The sequence below is a fragment of the Manacus candei genome, unplaced genomic scaffold (assembly GCF_025592945.1).
Source record: "Manacus candei isolate 608988 ecotype Guabito, Panama unplaced genomic scaffold, ASM2559294v1 h1tg000024l, whole genome shotgun sequence".
In the NCBI taxonomy this organism is placed as follows: domain Eukaryota; kingdom Metazoa; phylum Chordata; class Aves; order Passeriformes; family Pipridae; genus Manacus; species Manacus candei.
This window is the reverse complement of record NW_026138072.1, coordinates 4,186,392-4,207,234: the sequence shown is the minus strand read 5'-3', so window position 1 is coordinate 4,207,234 and position 20,843 is coordinate 4,186,392. Positions and strand designations below refer to the sequence as shown.

Sequence of the window (20,843 nt, the reverse complement as noted above, 5' to 3'; positions counted from 1 at the left end):
TAGCTTTTCTGCAGTACCATTGAATAGTCAGTCCAGTTATGTGATTTAGGTAAAAAGAGCTGGACTTCTGTCTAGCACACAAATTCCTAGAGTAATAGTGTTAAATCTTACTATTTATATTCTTATTCCACCAAATATGTGGGGTTTTTTTCAAACCGAATTAAAGATGACAAATGAGAAGTATTCTCTTTCTTAGTAATAATCAGCTAACAACTAGAATTTTAATAAACACATCTTGGTTTGAAAAAAAAAACTGTATTGATAACATCAACCATATGCATTTTGGAAAAAAAGCTTGTGAAGGAAAGGAGAGTTTTACATATATATGTCTGACAGGTATCATACTCCTCTATAAATTGAAACAGATCACCTAATGTATTTTAAAACTGTTTTTTAAACTGCTTAAACTTTTTAAACTTGCTCAAGATGTTGCTTAATCAGGAATTTATCATACATAACAACAGTCTCTAGGAGTTCTGACTTAGCCTCTGCTCAGGACTTCCAAAAAGTTTTCAAGTTCACTAGCAAGAGGCTTAGCATGCCAACCAGGAAGAGACAGGAAGGTGCTGGCAAGCATGTTGATGAAAGAACATCTGGAAGCACACTGTAGAGCACATCTCAGCATCCTGAATTCCACTTGTGGTGGTGGAGTGAGAGGTTATAGTGATGCTGCCATTTCTGCTGGAATGTTTTGATACATTGCAGTTTGTAAAGCGAAGTTGGCGAGCATGTATTCTGACTAGTAATTATGTAACACTGGAACGTCTTACAGGTAATTTTTGACTCTTCTGTCTGGCACTTGTTACATGTGGTAACTTGGAATTGAATTGTTGCATTCAGTTTTCAGTTCCTGAACTTCTTGACTACATTGAGAAAGAATTAAAAGTGTCCACAATTTTAAAAGTTAATCTGATATTTTAGTTGTTCCATTTTCGTTCAAGTTCATGCTTTCTGAGTGGTATTTGACAGTCTAATTGCTTGACTGTAGTTTGAGATGGTATCCCTGAAAGCTAGTAAATTCCTGTTAATTATTTCTAATTGCAATTAAAATTATTGTTGTGTAAATTTTAAAGATCCAGGAATACCATTGGATCATGTCTCTAGGATGTAGAAATATGCTTTCGAAACTGTCCTGTGAATATTCTATCTCTTAGTTTTTCAGAATTCATACTTCTAAGTCAGAGTTTTAGCATGAATGCTTCTGGTTTGATAGTTTTGTATCAAATTGAATTTTTTTTTTAACTTAAGTTTTCAATTGAAAATTGCTTATACTTAAATGTAAATTTTTAAAATATTCTTCCTGAGGTAGATAGTTAATCTTTATTCTGTGTCCTTGTAATGTCTTTACTAACTATAAGCTTTCTAGTATGTATTTAAATGCATAGAACACCAAGCTGCTAAAGTCAGTGTTGAGATGACAATATGTGACAACTACCATTGCGGTCAGTGGAACTTACTCTTTACTGCATGGGTTGTGATTACTTTGGTAGGGAAGGGAAGTCAGGTTTCTTACTGGTTTAATGTCAGTTGAACTGATTTGATGTAGTTGGGATCTTAATCTTTAATATTTTTCATCAATCTTTCACTATACTGTAAGTTCAGTTTCCCTTGATCTTGCTATCCAAAGACAGATGTAGTAACTACTTTTGTCCTAACCTGGTGTATTTCAGTAAGTCTTCCTTCAGTACCATGCAGGACATGAGCAATATGAGATGTTGTTCGTGGCTGTAATGTTTCTTTGTAGGTGGTTGGAGTTTCATGAAGCTTTCTTTTAGGCACTCAGATTAGGTATGCGTGTTTGAATCCGGGGGGGAATGTAATGATTTTCTGTGCATAGTTAATTCTACTCCTATTACAGAATGTCCATGTTTTGTTGATGTATAAGCATAAGTTTGGAAAGCTGCTGTCACTGAGTAGTCTTACCGTACTTCCAGCAATGAAGATCAGTCTAATTCTAAGTCATAATATTAATTGAGACATGAATCTTGTATGCAGAAACCCACAGTTGTTTCTCCTCTTGTTTTATCATTTGTATTGCATTGGTTAGGGATTGATAGATAATTCTACAGGGATATTTTGTAAAACACTCGTCTCACCCCTCTATTTGATGAAAGGCAGACTAATTAAATTAGCTTTTTTGGGTGTTTCAAGTGCAGAATTATATTGTCATACCTCCAGAACAGGTATGGTCTTGTGACAGTAGTCTTTAATTGAATGAAAAATATGGGATCTGGTTGGACTACTTGCTATATTAACTCCTGGGGCTCAAAAGGGCTGATTTTTCTGGAAGAAAGCACTAAAGGATGAATATTTATTGTATACTCACTGGATTATCTCAAGTAATGAACCATCAAGAACTGGCCGTGTGAATTAGGTTTGTGGAAGGACAATGAAAGTCATTATATGATGTTGAGTTGCTTTTATCCAACTAAGAAAAAACATCTCAAAGGTGTTTAGTTGGTTTATAAAAGGGTAGAAGCTGAAACTCAAGTTAAAAGTTCTGCTATGTAGTCAATGGATGAGAGGAAATTATGGGTGTTATAAAAAGTTGATATATGGACAAATTTAAGCTTTGTTGTATTAATCTCAGCATACTAAGTAACTTTGGTAGGTGGTTGTCAGTGCCAGATGGTCTTTATTAAAGACACTCTTCTTTATCTTAAAACTTCGTAGTTCTTTCATTCCTAAAGTCAAACTTCCAATGGAGAATTAATTCTGTGCGCGTGATTAAGAGTGGATCCATGGAAGTCCTGTAGAGGTGGACCTTTGGGACTCAGTTTTGGAGTTGGAAGGTCTAGGGACTCTTATTAAAAGAACAAAGAAAATACTCTGTAGACCTGGAAGTTCAACTTTCAGGGGGACAGGTCTTTCAGCTTGTATTTTCTTTGCCTTGATTACTGTGTCTGTTCATATAGTGTCGTCACCACTGTTGTACAGAGTGACTTGTACATGACTAACTAATGTAATCACAGCATGATAAGTCAAGAACAGCATGCTGTGACCCCCACTTGAGGCAGTCTTGCAGCAATGCCATCACTGATTTAATCATGGTAGTAATTTATATTAATAGCTTCTCAAATCTCTTTATAAATTCTTAACAATGAAGTGTTTATCTGGTGAATTCTAGGGTTTTTCCAGAAAGGATTTGCCTGGTCAGGATAGCTCTTCTGCATGGACCCATACAGACAGTCTTGAAAAATGCTTAGAGAAGTGTCATGCTTGATAAAGTTTAAGAACGCTTAAAGTCAGCCATGTGTGAACTTTGTGTTTTTTGTCACTAGAGGTGACTGCCTACAGAGGAGGAGGTCCAAAACCTCGAGTTTCAACTTAAAACTTCAGCTTTTCTTCAACTTGCCATGTTGTTTTAATCCAGTGGTTAGTCTTCATCTTCCTTCCTGTCTATATTACTGATGTAGAAAAACTTTTTGGTTTGGTTACTTAAACAAGATGCAATACCTGTGATGCAGTGATTTTTTCTTGGCTTAGGTTATGCTGCAGTGATGTACACTGATATCAAAATCTTTATGGAAACATGCTATTGGTTATTAGTTTGGGGTTTTTTAGAACACTTTGTTTTTATTGTGTTGTAACAAGATGTTTAGACAGGTCTGTGGAAGCGCCTGAACCAGGACTGAGCAAAAAATTCAGTTTACATAGTGGAGATACTTTCAAGTAAACTAGTTTGTTGGTTTCTTTTTTTAAGAAACACTTAATTCAAAGGCACAGTTGCTTTAAGAAGGCAGTAGTGATGCTTTGTATTAATATACAAATTGCAGCAAGCCATTTACCTTCAGAATGAACTTCTAAAAGGTGAGGGTTTTGAGTATCTGCTGTGAATATCTGGAGCTCAGGAGAAGCAAGAAGAAAAGAAAATGGAAGTCTGCAGAGAGACGGCTTAGTGAGTTGTCTTAGCTTTTTCCCCCCTAAGTTGTAATAAATTGCTGTTGTAAAGAACTTCATAAATATTCATTTTATAAATTAGGGCAGATATAAACATGTGTTAGTTTTAGTCTGCTGAAAGAACAAGAACACTATAATGAAAGAGCTAAACTGGTAGTTTTCAATTTTAAGCTTTCCATTTCATTATATATAGTCTGAAGAGAGTGCGACATGTTTGTTTCCAGTAATCAGCCACTAAAATTAAAAAACTTACCCCACTTTTTAGAGATAGGTTAGCTGAACAGCTGCCCTTCTTCATAGTACTTCTATTATATTTATAGTACAACATTGGCCACCATTAATAATTGGGCACTTGTGAGAGGAAGTAGAGATTGACATTTTTAAAAGCAGATTTACAAGTTACACAGAACCTTCCAATGAGAGTTTTTCTTCACTGAAACTTCAGACCTTACAGATATCTAAGTTTTAGAAAAAAGATGTGTGGTTTTTGTTGAAGAAGGTGTCAGTGCTAGACAAATATTCTTGGGAGCATGACGAATTGTGTCTTTCAAAGTAGTCTTTCAAAAATTCACCTTGACATGAATGGTATGTTGCTGTGTTTCTTTTGCGTTTTATACCATGTCAAATGTGTCTTTGACTCAGATAGTGTGGTAATGTATAGAAGTGGACCCACTTGGATAACTAATATGGGTAAACTTTGGATTTGTTCATTTCTAGCTACTGCTTCAAAATTTGTTCTTGATAACAGACCTGCTTATGATAAAAAAATGCTGTAATTGCAGTTTTTGTCCACTGATAGGTTTGATTCAGTCTGTTGCTAGTTTAGTTGAACAAGAAGTGATAGGGTTTAGTTGGTAAAAGCTTTTATTAAGAAAACGAAGCTATAAATCTATGCCCTGGGCAGAAACACTAGCAGTAAATTTGTAATAATTGCTAATTGCATGGGAAAATATTTTTTCCAACTGTCTGAGGTTGGAAAACAATCTGGTTTAGTATGATGTGATGAGCATTTAATTGAATAATTAATTTTCTGTAATTTGATAAAGTGCTTCCTCAACCATAATTGCTACTAAAAAGATGGCCTGAGTAAACTAAGACATATAATACAAGCCCTAACTAGATAAGGGTTTATTTAGGACGTGGCAATTAGTACTTTTAGGCTTTGGTGTGTGCCTCAAATAATCAAGTAGCTAAATCCAGACTGGTGGAAGATCTTGGTTAAATGGGAAACAGATATTCTAAATAGAGGCAAATGTGGCCAAGAGTACTTACTCATATGTGAAAGGCCAGAGGTGATTCTTTTCTGAAGAGGAAAATGCCAAAGAGCAACAGGAGAGTGAAGAAGAGAAAAGGAGGTAATGCCTGGGAGATAATGATACTGGGCTGCTGCTTGTGCAGCAGGCAGAAGTTGCTTGAAATGTGGGATTCTCCTGGACAATTAGTTTTAGCACTCACATCCTCTGTTCAAATTTGTGTATGCATGTGAGTTATCTGAACCAGCCATTGATGGGTTAATGTGAAAATATGAGAACATTGCCCAGTATATATCCAAGTGCTATAAAGTGCTAATATCCTTGTCAAGCAAAAACCAATTATTTGGCATGGTGGAGGAATTGATGATTGATAGTGTGTATTGAAGAAATTGTCAGAAATGGAAAAATACACACCTAGATCAACTTAGGTGAGGCTGTTCTGTGTACTATGATGAAGATTCCATAATGATTAAGATGTAAGAAAAAAAATCTGTAATGTGTATTAAGCAAATATTTTAGGATTACTTAATATTGCTGAAGAATTAGTCTTTAGTACTTGAATATAATCATGTGTTACCACACACTTGAAATTAGGGCTGTAATCCACCAGTACTTCCGTCAACTTCTTATTATCAGTGAGAATATTGTTCCCCCACATGACTTTTTATTAAGATAGTTAAATTCTAACACTGTTCGTTATTTGACATCCACTTCAGGATCATAATTCCTGCCCGCGGTTTATGTTGGAGCAGGTTCATGCTGTGGAGCGTTTCTCACAGATGCTACATGAAGTCTTAAATATTCAGTGTTTGCATTAGGTGCTAACTATGATTTTAAAACTCAGCAATTTTTTCTATTGTATTTGCAATCCTTACTCTTGCTCAATCTGAATTTCTGTGCATTTTCATAAGTTCGATTAATAGTTGATTTCTTGTTCATGGATACAGTTGGTTCATGTGTCACTCCGTCCAGCATTGTAGTGTTGCTCAATAGTCCTCCTAGGCAACTCACTGTTGGTTATCTGATGTGTCTTGTGATAGCCATTAATGATGTTTTCAACAGCTCTATTTAGGATTTGTGCAATATTGGACCTCACTTTTGGATATGCATAGAATGATTAAGTTGAAAGGTCAGAATACTTTTTTTTATTTGCTAATATGCAGCTGCACTCAACCATATGTTTTAGTTGCTTTCTGAAGTCACTGTCTTACCAGCCTTTCATTTTTGTCCATACATGGAGAATAATTCTTCATAGATAATTAGTTGAGTGTTGTTTTCTCCTTCTCCTAATTCATGTTTTTTCTCCTTTGGGCATAAACTTTAGTTGCTGCTTTTCTCTTGTTCCGGGTGAATTCTGATCAATGTGAATTAGATCAAGTAGTCTGGCGAACTTCAGCCACTTCTGAAATCTGTTTAGTGTGTCTTTCCACTCAACTGATTGAGGTCCATCTTTGCTCAGTTAAGAGGACTAGTTGGAACAGAATGTACTACCCCATGTCTCCAGGCACTTAACTCTGATTGTACTGTGACTGGTGTCTGATATATTCTTAAAGCTTTTTAAGTTGCTGCCTTTTAAGGATGATACTCTTTTTCCTAAGCTGTCTTTTTAAGCTCTTTCAGAACTAATTGTGTGTATAGATATATATGTACAAAAATATATAAATATATGAAGTAATTAGAGGAAGCTGTGATGAAAGAATTTAAACTGACAATTCAGGTCAATTTTAAGTTTAGAATGAAAGGCTGGCATTTTTAGGCTGACATTCATTAGCAACATGCTTTGTGCTTTTAATTAGTTCTTACATGTTATTAATTATTGCTACACATTAGTTCTTACACACTAACTATTATTGTTATGTGTTCAAAGCAGTCAGTTGTATATCTGACATATCCTAAATTAGCTGTAGCTATTCGGTACCATGTAGTACCAGTATCATGTAGCTAGCCTGATATCCTTGTTCTCGATGGTCCTAGTTGCTGAGGTTAACCTAACCTGATTTAAGAGCTCTTCAGTAAGGGGTGGGAGGAGGTGACAGGACAGGGACAGAACTCAAGTAGGCATCTTCTGCCAACACCTCCCCCCACCGAATTAGGATTTTTTGTAACCATCTTTTATAAAATGATTGAGGTGCATGACCCTGGACTGCATGTGGTGTCATGCTGGAGAGGAGTTCCTATCCCAAACTGCAACCTTTTTGCTTCTTTACCCTTTTGCTCAATTGTTAGGTTTTTTCTTTTCCTCTGGAGTACCTGCTCCCACCAAGAGCAAAAACAGCCTTCCCGGCTCTGGGGGTTGCATGTTTTCACTGACCAGTATCTGATCATTAAGGAGTTGTTTATGGTTCTGGAGGCCTCTGCTTTTCATCTATGTCCATAGTTTTAAGATCTTTGATATCACATGCTTAAATTTTATATCGTAAAGAGACATCTGGTACCAAGGTCTAGTTCATAGAGCCAGTTTTCATAAGATGTTGATAATGAGCCTTACGGATCAAGACTTGGACTTGCATAGTTAGCATAAGTTCTGTTGCTAATAATATTAATACTGCATTTATGGAAATGCTTATTCAGTTGTACTATGTTAAGTTGCTTATGTTTGTATTCAAATGAAGCTAATCTTAAATTGTAGTGTGCTGCCTTCACAGGTACAGCAGGCCTCTGTTTTAGCTGCAACTCCACTGATTTCCTGAAATTGGAATTTCCAGTCCCATCACCATAAATCTAAGTCCAGAATGCTCTAGTCTCTCCACCAGCAAATAGTAGTGCTGTGAAACATTGTTTTTCTCCTAGGGTTGAGTACCTTCTCTGGATACTTGCTCATGGTTTTCTTGTGAAATCTGTATTGTTCTGTTGCTGCTGGTGTATGTGCCGCTGGGTCTTCTGTGCCATGCAGCAGTGCATCATGCAAGGTACAATGAAGCTATCAATACACAAATAGTTATTTTAGGAGTGCAGCAGTGCATAGGTGATTCCTGCTATAAAAATATTATACAAATAACCTTTTAAAAAAGTGATGCACACAATGTTTCTGCATTCTCTGAAGTTGATACAAAGTTACCTGGCTTCCTGCCTCCTTAGTAACTCTATCTTCCTTCTGTGTATGATGGGATTCCTAAGCAGTTTAATTTGGTGATTGATAAACAATTCTAGACTGATGTTTTTCTGTATGGTGTATCATTCTGTTTGTGTTTTTTTTCCATAGCTGATGCATGTAGGTGTTGGATAAACGCAATTAAATTTTCCTCCAAATGGAAGCCTGAGAAGTATCATATGAGTTTTTCTTCAGGGGACTCAGTTCTCTGATTTGGTTCTCACCAAGACAACAATGTATACGCTTCCATTTCCAGTATTTCATATACTGGACTCATTAGCTGATACTTAGCTCTAAAGGCCAGTTTTGAATTAGTTCAAGTTTTGAATTCTTCAGACTGGTCAAACAGGACAGGCCTATTAGTTATATCCTCATTTCTCACACTGTGTATCTAAATCTGTTAATACTGAATCACTAATCCAGGGATCTTGTACGTAGTCACTAGTGGATTAAGGTGACAGCTGCATGCACATGCTGACTTACAACTGTTTCAGTCTTGCCCTCTTTCTTCTAGTAACACAGTGCCATTACATGTCTTCGACTAAAGTTTAGCTGACATTTCAAGTCCACTTCTGTTACACTCTAGGTCTTGCTATTACAAGTAATTTTTTTTTTCAGTAGGCATTTGAAGCACATGTCAGAGGCGTGTTTACATATAAACCAATACAGCATGACTTGATACTACATAGTAATTCCATTTTATTAACCGGGAAATAATTTGATTAAATATTAATTTAAAAAATCATGTACTGTAAGATATTATACTGCGAGATAGACGATTCATCACAAAAAATCTTAAAACTATTTCTATACAATTGCTTCTGCATCTGAACCTCTTCAGCAGGTGTGCAGAAAACCAGATTGACCACGTTTATGCTTGAGAACTTTGGGTTTCAAATTTCAAATTTCAAATGTGGTTTCACTGCTAAAGTACTATGTATAATATATGCTTGATCCAGACTTGAAAGGGCGATTCTTCAATGAGAGAAGTTCTTTGCAATGGATTAAACCTAGCTAATTTTAAAGTTTGCATAGCACGCTACCAAACTAATTCTAAATTCTGCTCATCATGCTGCTGCTTTCACTGGCCGTTACTTTAGTTAGATTTGGAAAGATAAGATTATTATTTAAAAGAATAATAAGTGTTGAAAATCATTTTGAAAAGCAAATATGCTAACTTAAGACCTGAAGTGAAATATTAGTGGGAAAGAATGTAAAAATTTTTAATAGGCCTTTATATTTTTAAGCCTATTTCTAAGGAAGTTTTTTTCCTACATGTGTAAATTCTTTTAAATGTGGTGATGAACAATAAGCAATTAGCCCATATTTGGCCCCTCAAAGGCTCATCACTGTTTTGGTAGGCATAGAGTTGTCCTGTTTATTTGCTTGTTCACAATAAGGTTTTCCTATACCCTGTACAAAAATTACAGCCAGCCAATGCAACTAAAAAGTGGGTTCTTCTTGGTTAAGAGTAACAAGGAAAGTCAAGACATTGTAGTGCAGTGTTTCTGTTGGGTTTTGCTTGGATTTTGGAACTTGGAAAGGGAAACCAGAATTTTGCGTTGTGAATTTTGACAGACCTAATTCCCCTTGACTTTTCTTGGGGCAGCAGGGGGCAAATACAACAGGTAAGAGGGATTAGAATTTGCAACATTTTGAAGGGTTTCAGTACATTTTTAATGAAATATAAACAATGGAGTATAGTGCTTTCTCCAAGTTGCTCTATCTTGGCAGTTAGATCTGGGGTAGATATTGATATAAAAAGTGAAAAACCCTTGCAAAATTAATTACTTCAGTAACTTTAATGTTATACTTCTAAAGCCAAGTGTCTTCAAAAAGAAGTCATAGAGATAAAAAGATCTTGATGAACTTTTATGATTACACTAAGTGAACATGGTGAAGCTGGGGGCTGCCAGGCAGCCTCTGTGAGGAGACTCCAGGTTGTCCTGCAATGAACACAGCCAGTTCCAGTCAGCTTCACTGGACCCAGCACAGGGCACAGCTGAGCCCCTCAGCCATTGCGGTGACACCTCAAGGTAAACATAGTCAGGGGGCCAAAATACCACTCAGAAATGTGTGAGAAAGAGAGGAGTGAGGAAAAAGTGTGAGAAACAGCTCAGAGCAGGAAGAGATGCTCCAGCCACAGAGCAGAGGTCCCCTGCAGCCTGTGGAGGAGACCACTGTGCAGGCATTTCCCTGTAGACTGTGTTGAGAACTGCACCAAACCAGATGACCGCACTGCAGCCTGTGTAGGACCCAACAATAGCAGCTGGATATATCCTGACACAGGCTGCAGTCTCTGAAAAGCCCGTGCTGGAACAGATTTACCCTGAAGAACTGCAGCAATGGACAAAATCATTTCTGGAGCAGGTGAAGAGTGTGAGGAAGGAGTGGCAGAGTTAGTATTAGTGACTGACCACAGCCCTCATGCCCCATCCCCTGTGCCTGCATTTTTAGTTTTGTCTCGTTTCTCACCATCCAACTCTAATTGGTCACAAATTAAATCAATTTTCACCAAGTTTGACCCTGCTGGCAGGAAGTGAGTGATCTCCCTGTCTTTATGTTGACCCATGAGCTTTTCAGTGACTCATAAAGAAATAAAGTAACTTGAGAAATACTTGTTCTTAGTATTTAATACTGCACAAAATCCAGTGTTTTGTAGACCTGTCTTGTCTGGTAAAATTCTAACCAAGCATAATATTATTTGATAAAACACATACTATGATTCAGCTTAAAGGATTTTTCCATTGATAATTTACATACTATTCATCATATAGAATACAACTTTTAAATCATCTCAGTGGTATTTCATTTCACTTTCTTTCTGTTCTTTTTTTTTTTTCTATAGGTTAGCATATTTTCAACCATTTTACATTTTTTAGTCAGAGGACATAATTTCTTCACAGTTTGGATCTGTCATGAATTAAATACTCTCAAAAATTATTTTAAGATGTGCACTTTTCAAAACTTGGCTGAGATTTTCCTCATGCTTTTTTCCAACTAACTAATCACAGGCCTTGCCAATTCCAAGCTGGTTTTTCATAGGAGTTGAAACAGAGTTTTCATATGTACTTTTAAAACTAATTTTTTCAATCATACAGCACAAATCTTAAACTTTTTATCTCTGTTTGGTTAGCACTTCAACATAGGTACATATAAGAAGCGCTCATATGAGTTTTCTGGCATCAAATAGGTTCTTTTTTTTATTTGTTCCCACAGTCAAAGTACACACTTTGGTATTAGTCTCACTTCTCAATAACTGCAGTGTTTTTCTTATTTTGATACACGCTGCTTACTGAAAATCATGGAGTGAAGACATTTTTTTTCTTTATTTGACCTTGTTACCTGCTACCTTATATCACTTTCCCTTTTTCTGTTGCATCAGGTAAGCTACCTTTTAAGGTGCTCAGCACTGTATTTCTAAAGCTCATCGTATAAGATGTTATGCTTTCTCTCTAACATAGGATACTGGTTTTGTCCATTGCATTGAAAATTGTCACATGCACATCTCTTCCTTTGTCTAGTTTGCTGCCTTCTGTTGTGAGGATGTTCCCTTGCTTGTGTGTGAATACAGTCCTCTTTCAAACTTATGTCTGTTTCAAAAGTAATACGATGTAAAAGATGCCATTTATTATATTCTAATAATTGCTTGTGCCCCTCTATCCTTTCTTGTCCTATCCGTATTATCCAGGAATGATCTCTTGGATTTCCTGTTGGAAACTAGAGAGGATAGAGGTGTTTTTGGCATTTGAATGAATACCTCCAGGTCCAGAACCCATTGAATGACCTATGAGCTTTTGTGGTAACTGCTCTGAACATCTTTTTTTTTTTTTTTTTTTTTTTTTTAAAGGAAGTGGTAGTTTGTTCAGGTACCTTGTAACTGGAGGATTTCAGGAAGTTGAAGAATGGTGGAAAAGGGACAATTTTTCCTGAATTCCATGGGAATAGCGGAAAAATCAACCAGTAGATAAATTGTACCTTGCATTATAGGACAGTGACACGGTTCACATGGGAAAGATTGTGTGTTTAGCTCTCTTGAACTGGGAAGCATTGGTTATGATAGTTTGGCTTGCATCTCACTTTCCAGGGTACAACTTTTCATGTCCAATTTCATAAGACATATTTAAGCTGCAATTGGTTTAAAAGTTTTGCAGGCTTATTAATGTGAAGGTTCATGCAGACAGACATCAGAGTTGCAAAGTGGTGTTCCGGTACTTCCCTGTCAGAAGAAGCAAAGGGCAGAATGTACCAACTTGTCTATTAAGTGGAAGAGAAGTGACTGGGGAGTGGTTTGTCCCTATGCACATGCTACAGGCGAAAAAAACCCATAAGTCTGTAAGCGTGGGCTACAGCATTTGCATCAGTGAAATATAAAAAACACTTTATGTTTTATGTAGGAAGAGTAATCTTAAGTCATTTTTACTTAGATAAGGCCTTTTTTGTTTCTTAAAGACTGAGTATTAGTATTTTTAATAGCTTCAGGTATTTGGATATAAGGCCATAATGGCCATGTGTAGGCCATTTTTTGAAGAAAAACTGAAGTTTGATTACCAAAACTTAAATTTGTTTTCTCAATTTTCAGTTACGTAACTTTTGACTGACAGTTTCCTCAAGCCTACCTGAAAAAAAGAATGTGAAGTTCTGCCAACTTGTTTTGAGTTGCTTTAAGAGAAGCAGGGGGAAACATCAGGTTTCATGTTTTAGCTTATAGCTACTACTAAAGTCTTTGATAGTGATTGAAAGCTAACAATCGTTATTCCTTGTCAGAGGAGTTCAGATCATTCGAACTTTTTCCATTAAGAGAGTTTTGTAAAACCTTTTAAGTAAATTAAGTAAATCAAAATGTATTACTTCACAAAATGCCTTTTCCAAAGTAATGATTTCTCACAATTTTGCAATATTTTTTTTAGAGGGAATAAAACAAGTAGTACTTAATATTTGCCTTCATTTTAAAATTATTCTTTTATGAATGTAGTTCTCTTTCAAGATATCATGTCTGATTATGCAGTCCACAGAAAAGTAAATAATGTGGTGGTCTAGCAGGATGAATGAGAATGAGCATTTGAGGTTTTATGGAATCTGGCTTAAATATGACTGGAATTTAGAAATCCAGGAACTTTATTCAGCAGTTGAATAGGTTTTCACATTTAGCTGTGGGCAAAATCAGTGTGCAGCTATACTAAATTTTTTATTCTTCTATATGAAAAGAATTAATTGTTAACATTGCAAATATAAACCTTCAAAAAGCTGCTATGTCAAAAGTTCGAGGATAAATAGCTATGTACTGCCGAACTAGGTAGGTACAATACTTGTCTTCACTCAGTTAATATATGCTATTGCAATGTATAACACTAGTGTATTTGCAGACTGCAATTATATTCATAGCAGTATATGATACTGCTTTTTAGTAATTGAGAACTGTGTCACTAGCATAAATTCAACAGAGGCTATCATCTAGCTAGGCATTCAGATCTGAGAGAGAATAAAGAATGGGAGTTCTCATTTTCTGTAGGCCTCTATTGTTTGTCATGTGTCCTAGTTCCACACTCAGTATTTTCTTAATACAAAAAAAACCTTCAAAAATTTAAAATAATGTTAGCTTAGGTAAGTTTTAGTTCTGCAGTGGGAATAATGGCAGAAGTCCACTTTAATAATTGTAATATGCAGGCTTGAGTTGTATCTGCTGTGAACCACCCTGCCTTTCCTCTGTAGGGAAAACAAGAAATGCCTTTAATACCACTTGGAGTAGTGAAAGAGCAAGTGAAAGTTCCTTCATTCAAGGTGTTTTTCTTTTTTCCCTCCCATGGAGTACTCTTCCATGTTATGAAGTATATAAAAACACTTAAGACTTTCCTGTGTGATTTGCCTTAAGCACCCGAACCAGTGTTTTTCAAGCAGATATTGCTCTGAAGTTTGTTTCATGAATACATCAGGCTTTACAGCTGCATAGCAGGAAGGATTTTGTGGCAATGCAGTCAGCTATGACTCATGAGACCTGAGCTGGCTACTGACTTCCTCAGTAACTGTAGCCAAGTAAGTGTTTCTTCATGTAAACTGTTCTTGCTGGTTTAGAATTTAAGAGCTACTATCCTTTGGTTTTGGACAGAAGGATCTGGGACACTTGAATGCTTGCAATTGCCTTTGTTTCTGCAGGATTCTCTGTGGATGCCTTGGAAGAAAGATTACAAGGCATACCAAAAGGGTGTTTGGGGATGCTGGAGTCCTCTTTCTTGCAGCATATTCTTGCACAGAATTATGATTTAGCTGAGTTTTGGTTGGGTTTGGGGGGTTTTTTTTGTTTGGTGGTTTTGTGGGGTTTTTTAATGCTGGCTCTAGAAGGAGCTCTTGGTGCACACAGCGATTGCCTCTGCCACAGACAAGTCTGTCCAAAAGCAACTTGGAAAATGCTATAAGTGTTTTCTGGTTCTTCCATTCACAGTGTCTTATTGGTCTGGGTTTTATTGCCCAGTGCCCTCTCTATTTATTTATGTATGCTGCTTGAAACTGCTGCAGAGTGCGAAAAAGCAGCATGAAATGAAAATGTAGTGAGTTGAGGTCTACAGGAAGAAGGTGAAGAGAAATGGAAAAGCTTCCAGCAGGTGTAAAGGAGAGGGTCAGACTCGTCTGAGGAGGATGTTAGAAGGAAAACGGACAGATCTGAGAAGTTGTGAATGACACTTGGTGGTCTCTGCTAGATGCAGCTACAGACAACAATAAAAGCATTTATAGCAGGAGGGAAACCAAGGAAGTTTGTCTATAGCTCAGTGGGGAAGGGAATGTAACAGATGATACCAAAAGGTTACATACAGAAGTCTGCCAAGTTATCAATGAAAATGAAATGTGAACTCTTACTAATTGAGAAAAGGGATAATCGACAACAACCTGATTTGCTCTGTGTTAAGAAAAGAACAGGTCACATGCAGATCAGGTGTTTTGTCTTTCATGTTCAGTTAATACAGGGTTCCTACAATGAAGCATGTCTTAAAAAAAAAAAAAAAAAAACAAAGGAAAAGAAGAAGCAGCAATGAGTTTGATTTCAGTTTCCAAAAATATGGAAAATAGGCAATTAATAAGTACTGTGGGATGTTAAATAGGTAACATGCATCTGTCAAAAGCAAATTATGTATCACCTGGCTAACTTCCTTTTAAAGCATACCATTGTAGGTGGTTATTTCTTATCTTTAAGCAAGTTGGTCTAATAGGACCACCTGATCAGCTGGATTTTTTGTAATATGTACAGTGAGCTGAATATAACCCTAGACCTGATTTATAGAATGTGCTGAATTGGAAGGGACCCATCAGGATCATCACGTCCAACTCCTGGCCCTACATAGGACAGCCTAAGAGTGACTCCATGTGCCTGAAAGCATTGTCCAAACACTTCTTGAACTCTGTCAGGCTTGGTGCTGTGACCATTTCCTTGGGGAACCTGTTCCACCCAACCACCCTCTGAATAAAAACTTTTTCCTAATATCCAACCTAGACCTCCCCCCCCTCGACTCAGCCTCATGCCTCGAGTCCAGCACTGGTCATGAGGGTGAAGAGATCAGTGCCTGCCCTTTCCACTTCCCCTCACGAGGAAGTTGTAGACTGTGATGGGGTCTCCTCTCAGTCTCCTCCACGCTGAACAAACCAAGTGACCTCTCTTCCCTGTCCAGCTGAGGAGGAGACAGACAGGCTTTGGTGGAACCTGGCACAGAGCCAGGGTCAAACCATCACATGTCCCTTCTCACATGCCCGTTATCTGATTCAGTGAAGCCAAAGTGGTGTATAGAGCCAGTTTTGAAAGTTGTTTGAATTGTATTAACTTGAAATGGGCAGGTATTAGGTAATTAGTAGCTGCAGTTGTTTGACTTGATTGTCAGTTTTTTCATTTGCTGGAGATTTTTCCCATGGAAAGTTTAAATTTCTTTAAATTGAACTTAGGTTCAGATGCTTGACCAAATATGTGAAACCTTAAAAAAAAAAAAAAAACAAACAAAAACGAAATGAAACCTAATGTACTTTGTTAAACTTTCTACCTCATTTTTTAATTTTGTAGTTTGAATTCTGTTCTGCTTTTCTCCTTCCTTAGTATATTTAGAAAAAGAAAGATACTTTAGTGTGTAACTAGCTTCTTATTTCCAAATTCTTTGAAAAAAATTCTCACTAGCACTGGAATGGTGTGCACAACAAATGAGACTTGCTTTTAGGTTTTCTTTTGTGGAGTGTTTCATGAGCACTTTAGTCTGCAAGATGAATATATTGGCAGAGGGGTTCATGTGTTGTAAAGGATATTACCTACATGTGTAGACTTATCTTTAGCATCTGGTAGCAATATTTGTGGTCCTTTAGATCGCGTCGCTAGCCTTAATCCTGGAGCCTGTTAGCCTCCTACAGTTACTTTTAATTTGCATTCAAATTCAAAAAGGTATTTAGAAATATCTGTGTTATGTTTCTCTAAGAATAATTTTCGAGGGTGAAGGGTGTGGGGACTATTGGGCTCAGCTGAATGTTTGCTAAGGAGTAACTTTGAACTGACAGTGTTAGGATACAGGGCAGATTAGATCATTGTGTTCTTTTGCTGTACTTTTCTTACCAGCTTCATTGTAATGCTGGTAAAAGCTTATTAGCGTTTAAGGCACGTGAACTGTAAGTTAGATGCAGTTGAGTGGAGAACTTTTAAAAGATTGCACATGGCTCCCATTTATCTGTGAAATATACCTGGTGAAAACAGTTGAGGCAGAGGATGTCACAGCTTCCTTAAGTTCCTGCTCTGACTTGCTGTTTAGCTATGGTCTACTTTTATGGTTCTATCCTGGTACCTTTTTGCTATGATCTATGTATTCCATCTAAAATTAATACAGATAGCAGTAATGTTATGCTTTTTTTGTCCTGCTCTTAAATTAAAATGTGTGTGTGTATGTATATATACATGTGTGTGTGTATTTTTCTGTATAGTAGGTATTTTGCTAAAGGACTAGAAGCATTTGAAAAGATGAAACTTATTTCTATGTGGAATTTATTTATGAAAATTTTATTTAATAATTATATATTAAACAGGCTTTTCTATTTCAGAAGACCGGCATTTTTCATTATGAGAGTGTATGTTCATTATTTGAGACAAATTCTTAAAACGGAATTTAGAATCTAGGATGAATTCAAGACAACATAGATTAGATTTTCTAATTAGTGTTTAAGTTTCAAAATAATCTGTGAGGTAATATTGATCATGTTGCTAATTTTGTCTGCTCTTACACTCTTTTCTGTCACAGCCTCATGACTTCGATGAATGCAGATTTGATATCAGTGTGAATGATAGTGTTTGGTACCTCCGAGCTCAGGACCCAGACCACAGACAACAGTGGGTAGATGCAATAGAACAACACAAGGTATGCTGGGTTTTGTTTTCTGCTTTCCTTTCTCACTCCCTTGTTAGATCAAACATGGTGCTTGCAGAGTTGTAAGCTTCCCTGTACAGTCATTAAAGTATTGAAGGTATTTATGACAGCTAAAAGCTGCAAGATTGAAGCTGTGTGTTTAAATATGGTTCAAAGGAATTGATTTGCTTGTTCTTCATAGATAAGACTTTAGAAAATGGGGGGCTAACAACTGTGAATCTTTCTGCCCTAGCTTGAAACAAGAAAAGCTTGCATTATGTTTGAGTGACTTTTTTCATTGTTTTGTTCATCCTTTCTCACTGATTATTGAATTGTTTCTTATCTATCCAAGATGTTAAGCTTGTTAGTCTTAAAGTCAAATCCCGTAGGTTATCATTCTGGTTTTAGACTCCTCTCTTTCATCATTTGTCTGCTTTTAGTGTCTGATTACTGGCTTTTGTCTCCCTGTCTCTTATGGCACTACTCTTCATCAGCATTTTGGTTCACCTTTCTTGATCTATTCCTTATGTGTTTCAATGAAGTCAGTTAATTTCATTATAAAACTGGCTGACCTTCAAGCCCTTTTGGTCAGGTAGAAAGTACATAAAACATCCGTTATGTTTTCAGGTACAAGATAGGCAATGTCCCAAGGTGTAGAATTTAACTACAATAGCTAGCACAATGCATCTCTCAGTCTGGGTTGTACAGGTGTTGAAGGAATACAAATTAAAATAGATGTCGAAGTAGATGTGACTTTTTACCTTAAGCTTCTTAAAGTGTTGTGTAAATTAGTACTCCATGTAATAAGGAGGTTTCACCTCTTATTGGACCTTCCTTGCAATGAGCAGTACGTGTTCTTAAGTTTAAAGTGCTGCCTTTTGATAATGGTTCTCTAAAAAAAAAATCATCTCAATTAGATTATTCATCCCTTTTTGTATAGCTTGGCATTTTGCCTTCACTTTGATACAGAGATAACATTAAAACAGAAAAAAATAAGTTACAAAATCAGGATGCTTTTCTGCATCTAGTGAAAAAATAAAAAGTGAACAATGGAGTGTTCTTGAGACAAACTACTGAAATTTGTTCCTAGTGCAGTACCTTAGAGACACATCTCATGAGGATATATTGAACAAGTTGCTGGCTATACATTCATAACACTGGCATTTCTAAAACTGCTTTACAGGCTTGGTGGTCTTCAGGTATGGCTTTGTGGGGACAAGGAGCTCAATAGCCCTAGGCTAAAATTCAGACTAGATTAGGTGAATGATTCAGCTGGGGAAATGCAGAACTTAACCTGAAGCCAGATAAGCAGAAATGCAGTCTGGGTTGTTGCATGCTACCATGCAGGAATGAATGAGGAAAAAACCCAAATCCTGTCTTGAACTCTGCTCAGCCCAACTTCAAACCATTTTCATGCTGGGTTTTTTTCCCCTCTTGTGAGGTTCACCTTAAGTGTTGCTGAGTTCTGAGCTGTGGTTTTATGGAATCACCAACTCATATTATGGAATTACTGAATGGTAATAGAGTTTGCCACTGTGTTAAATTGAAATTGTTTTTCTCTGCTACTTAAAAAAACCCAAACCAACTTGTATTTTTCAACACTGAAGTTTTTCCTGCATTAGTGCTCAGCCCCTGTCATGAGGTATCTGTTTGCATTCCTTTTTGTCTGTTATTAGTGGTAAGGTAAGCTTAAGTTGTCTCATTCAACCCTCTTTTCAGATCATTAGTGACTGTTGAGGAGCACAAGGTCTAGCATTCCAAAAGTGACCTCCCTTTGTGAAAAAACCTGATTAATTATGCAGGTTTTCCATTTCAAAAAATAAGGCTTCTTTTAATACTGATTTCTGTTTGGACAGTTTGAACTTCCATACTTTGCAAGAATTTGGTAGTTATTTAAATAAATCAATAAATTGTACCAGAGCTCTGTTTTTACATTTAAAGGAATAGAATATGAGGGGTTTCTTGGTTAATTCTAGTACACATTTTTTTTCAGTATTTAGGGTTAATGAGTGCTTTTTTCATTATTTTAATAAAGTTATTTTTCTGCTTGTTTTTCAAAGAGTGAGGGTGTTCTGGAATGTTATATAAACAGAAGAAAAGTATGTCTACAAGTAGGAAGTGGTAATAAAATTCTTCTGTTTATGCTGAATTGACAAGAACTAGTTCAGTTTGTATCTTTCTATCCTAATGTAGTAACACTGGACTTGACTGTTCTGAATCTTATGGCTTTTTCAGTATGTGTAGTTTGCAGTTTCATGGCTACTTGACATTTTTCAGTTTCTTTCATTTCCTTTTTACTCTGCAGTGTTTACAGTATCTAAGGCAAATAACAGTTGTTCTCATTCTTAAATGGAAAGGAAAATATTATGGCATCTCACTTCTAAATAAACCACCAAAACATTTAATAGTAAACCACCAAAACATTTAATAGTAAACCACCAAAACATTTAATAGTAAACCACCAAAACATTTAATAGTAAACCACCAAAACATTTAATAGTAAACCACCAAAACATTTAATAGTAAACCACCAAAACATTTAATAGTAAACCACCAAAACATTTAATAGTAAACCACCAAAACATTTAATAGTAAACCACCAAAACATTTAATAGTAAACCACCAAAACATTTAATAGTAAAGGCAAGGAATACAGCAAAAGTTAATGCAGTCTTGTAACAATATCTTTGTCTCAAGTTAAAAGTATGTAATGAAATGTCAGAGTTAGTAGCATGTTTTTCCAGTGCAATATGCTGTTGTATTCATAATACAGTAGCAGCTTTGTGTGATAAATATAAGTGCAGAGGTGCATCTGTTCCTTCTAACTGTTCTTACAAAAATATAAAGTAATCTTATCACCATAAGCCTTAGAAAAGTGCTGTAGGCACATGAGTAAGTGTTTGATAGGATTTAACGTAAACCATAAGTGTCCAAATCCAGTATTCAGTCTGGTATTATTAATGGTTCTTAAAAAATGTGTTTCCAAATGTCTTGTTTCTGTATTTCCATTGAGAGGTTAGTGCTATATCCTATAATTTCTTTAGAAGTTTGTATGAAAAATATTTAAGAAACTATATTTTTCCAGTATAACTTTGGTGGGATCTGAAAAAAACATATTTACATGGAATCTGGAGGTTAATCCCATTTTTCATTTGAATTTATATAATCAACACTTAAATGATCCTTAGATTAAAGTAACTCTTCATCCATTCTTTAATTTACTTCATCTCATGCAAGTTT

At 36.2% G+C, this 20,843-nt stretch overlaps 1 protein-coding gene across 2 annotated transcripts in view; it reads left to right on the top strand.

The window, feature by feature from the left end:
* CERT1 (ceramide transporter 1) overlaps positions 1 to 20,843 on the top strand; it is a 77,640-nt gene that overhangs the window by 4,803 nt on the left and 51,994 nt on the right. For both annotated transcript variants that reach the window (XM_051788178.1, XM_051788179.1), the window contains exon 3: positions 17,499 to 17,615. In XM_051788178.1, coding sequence (XP_051644138.1) covers positions 17,499 to 17,615 — 117 coding nt within the window. The remainder of the gene's footprint in view (positions 1 to 17,498; positions 17,616 to 20,843) is intronic.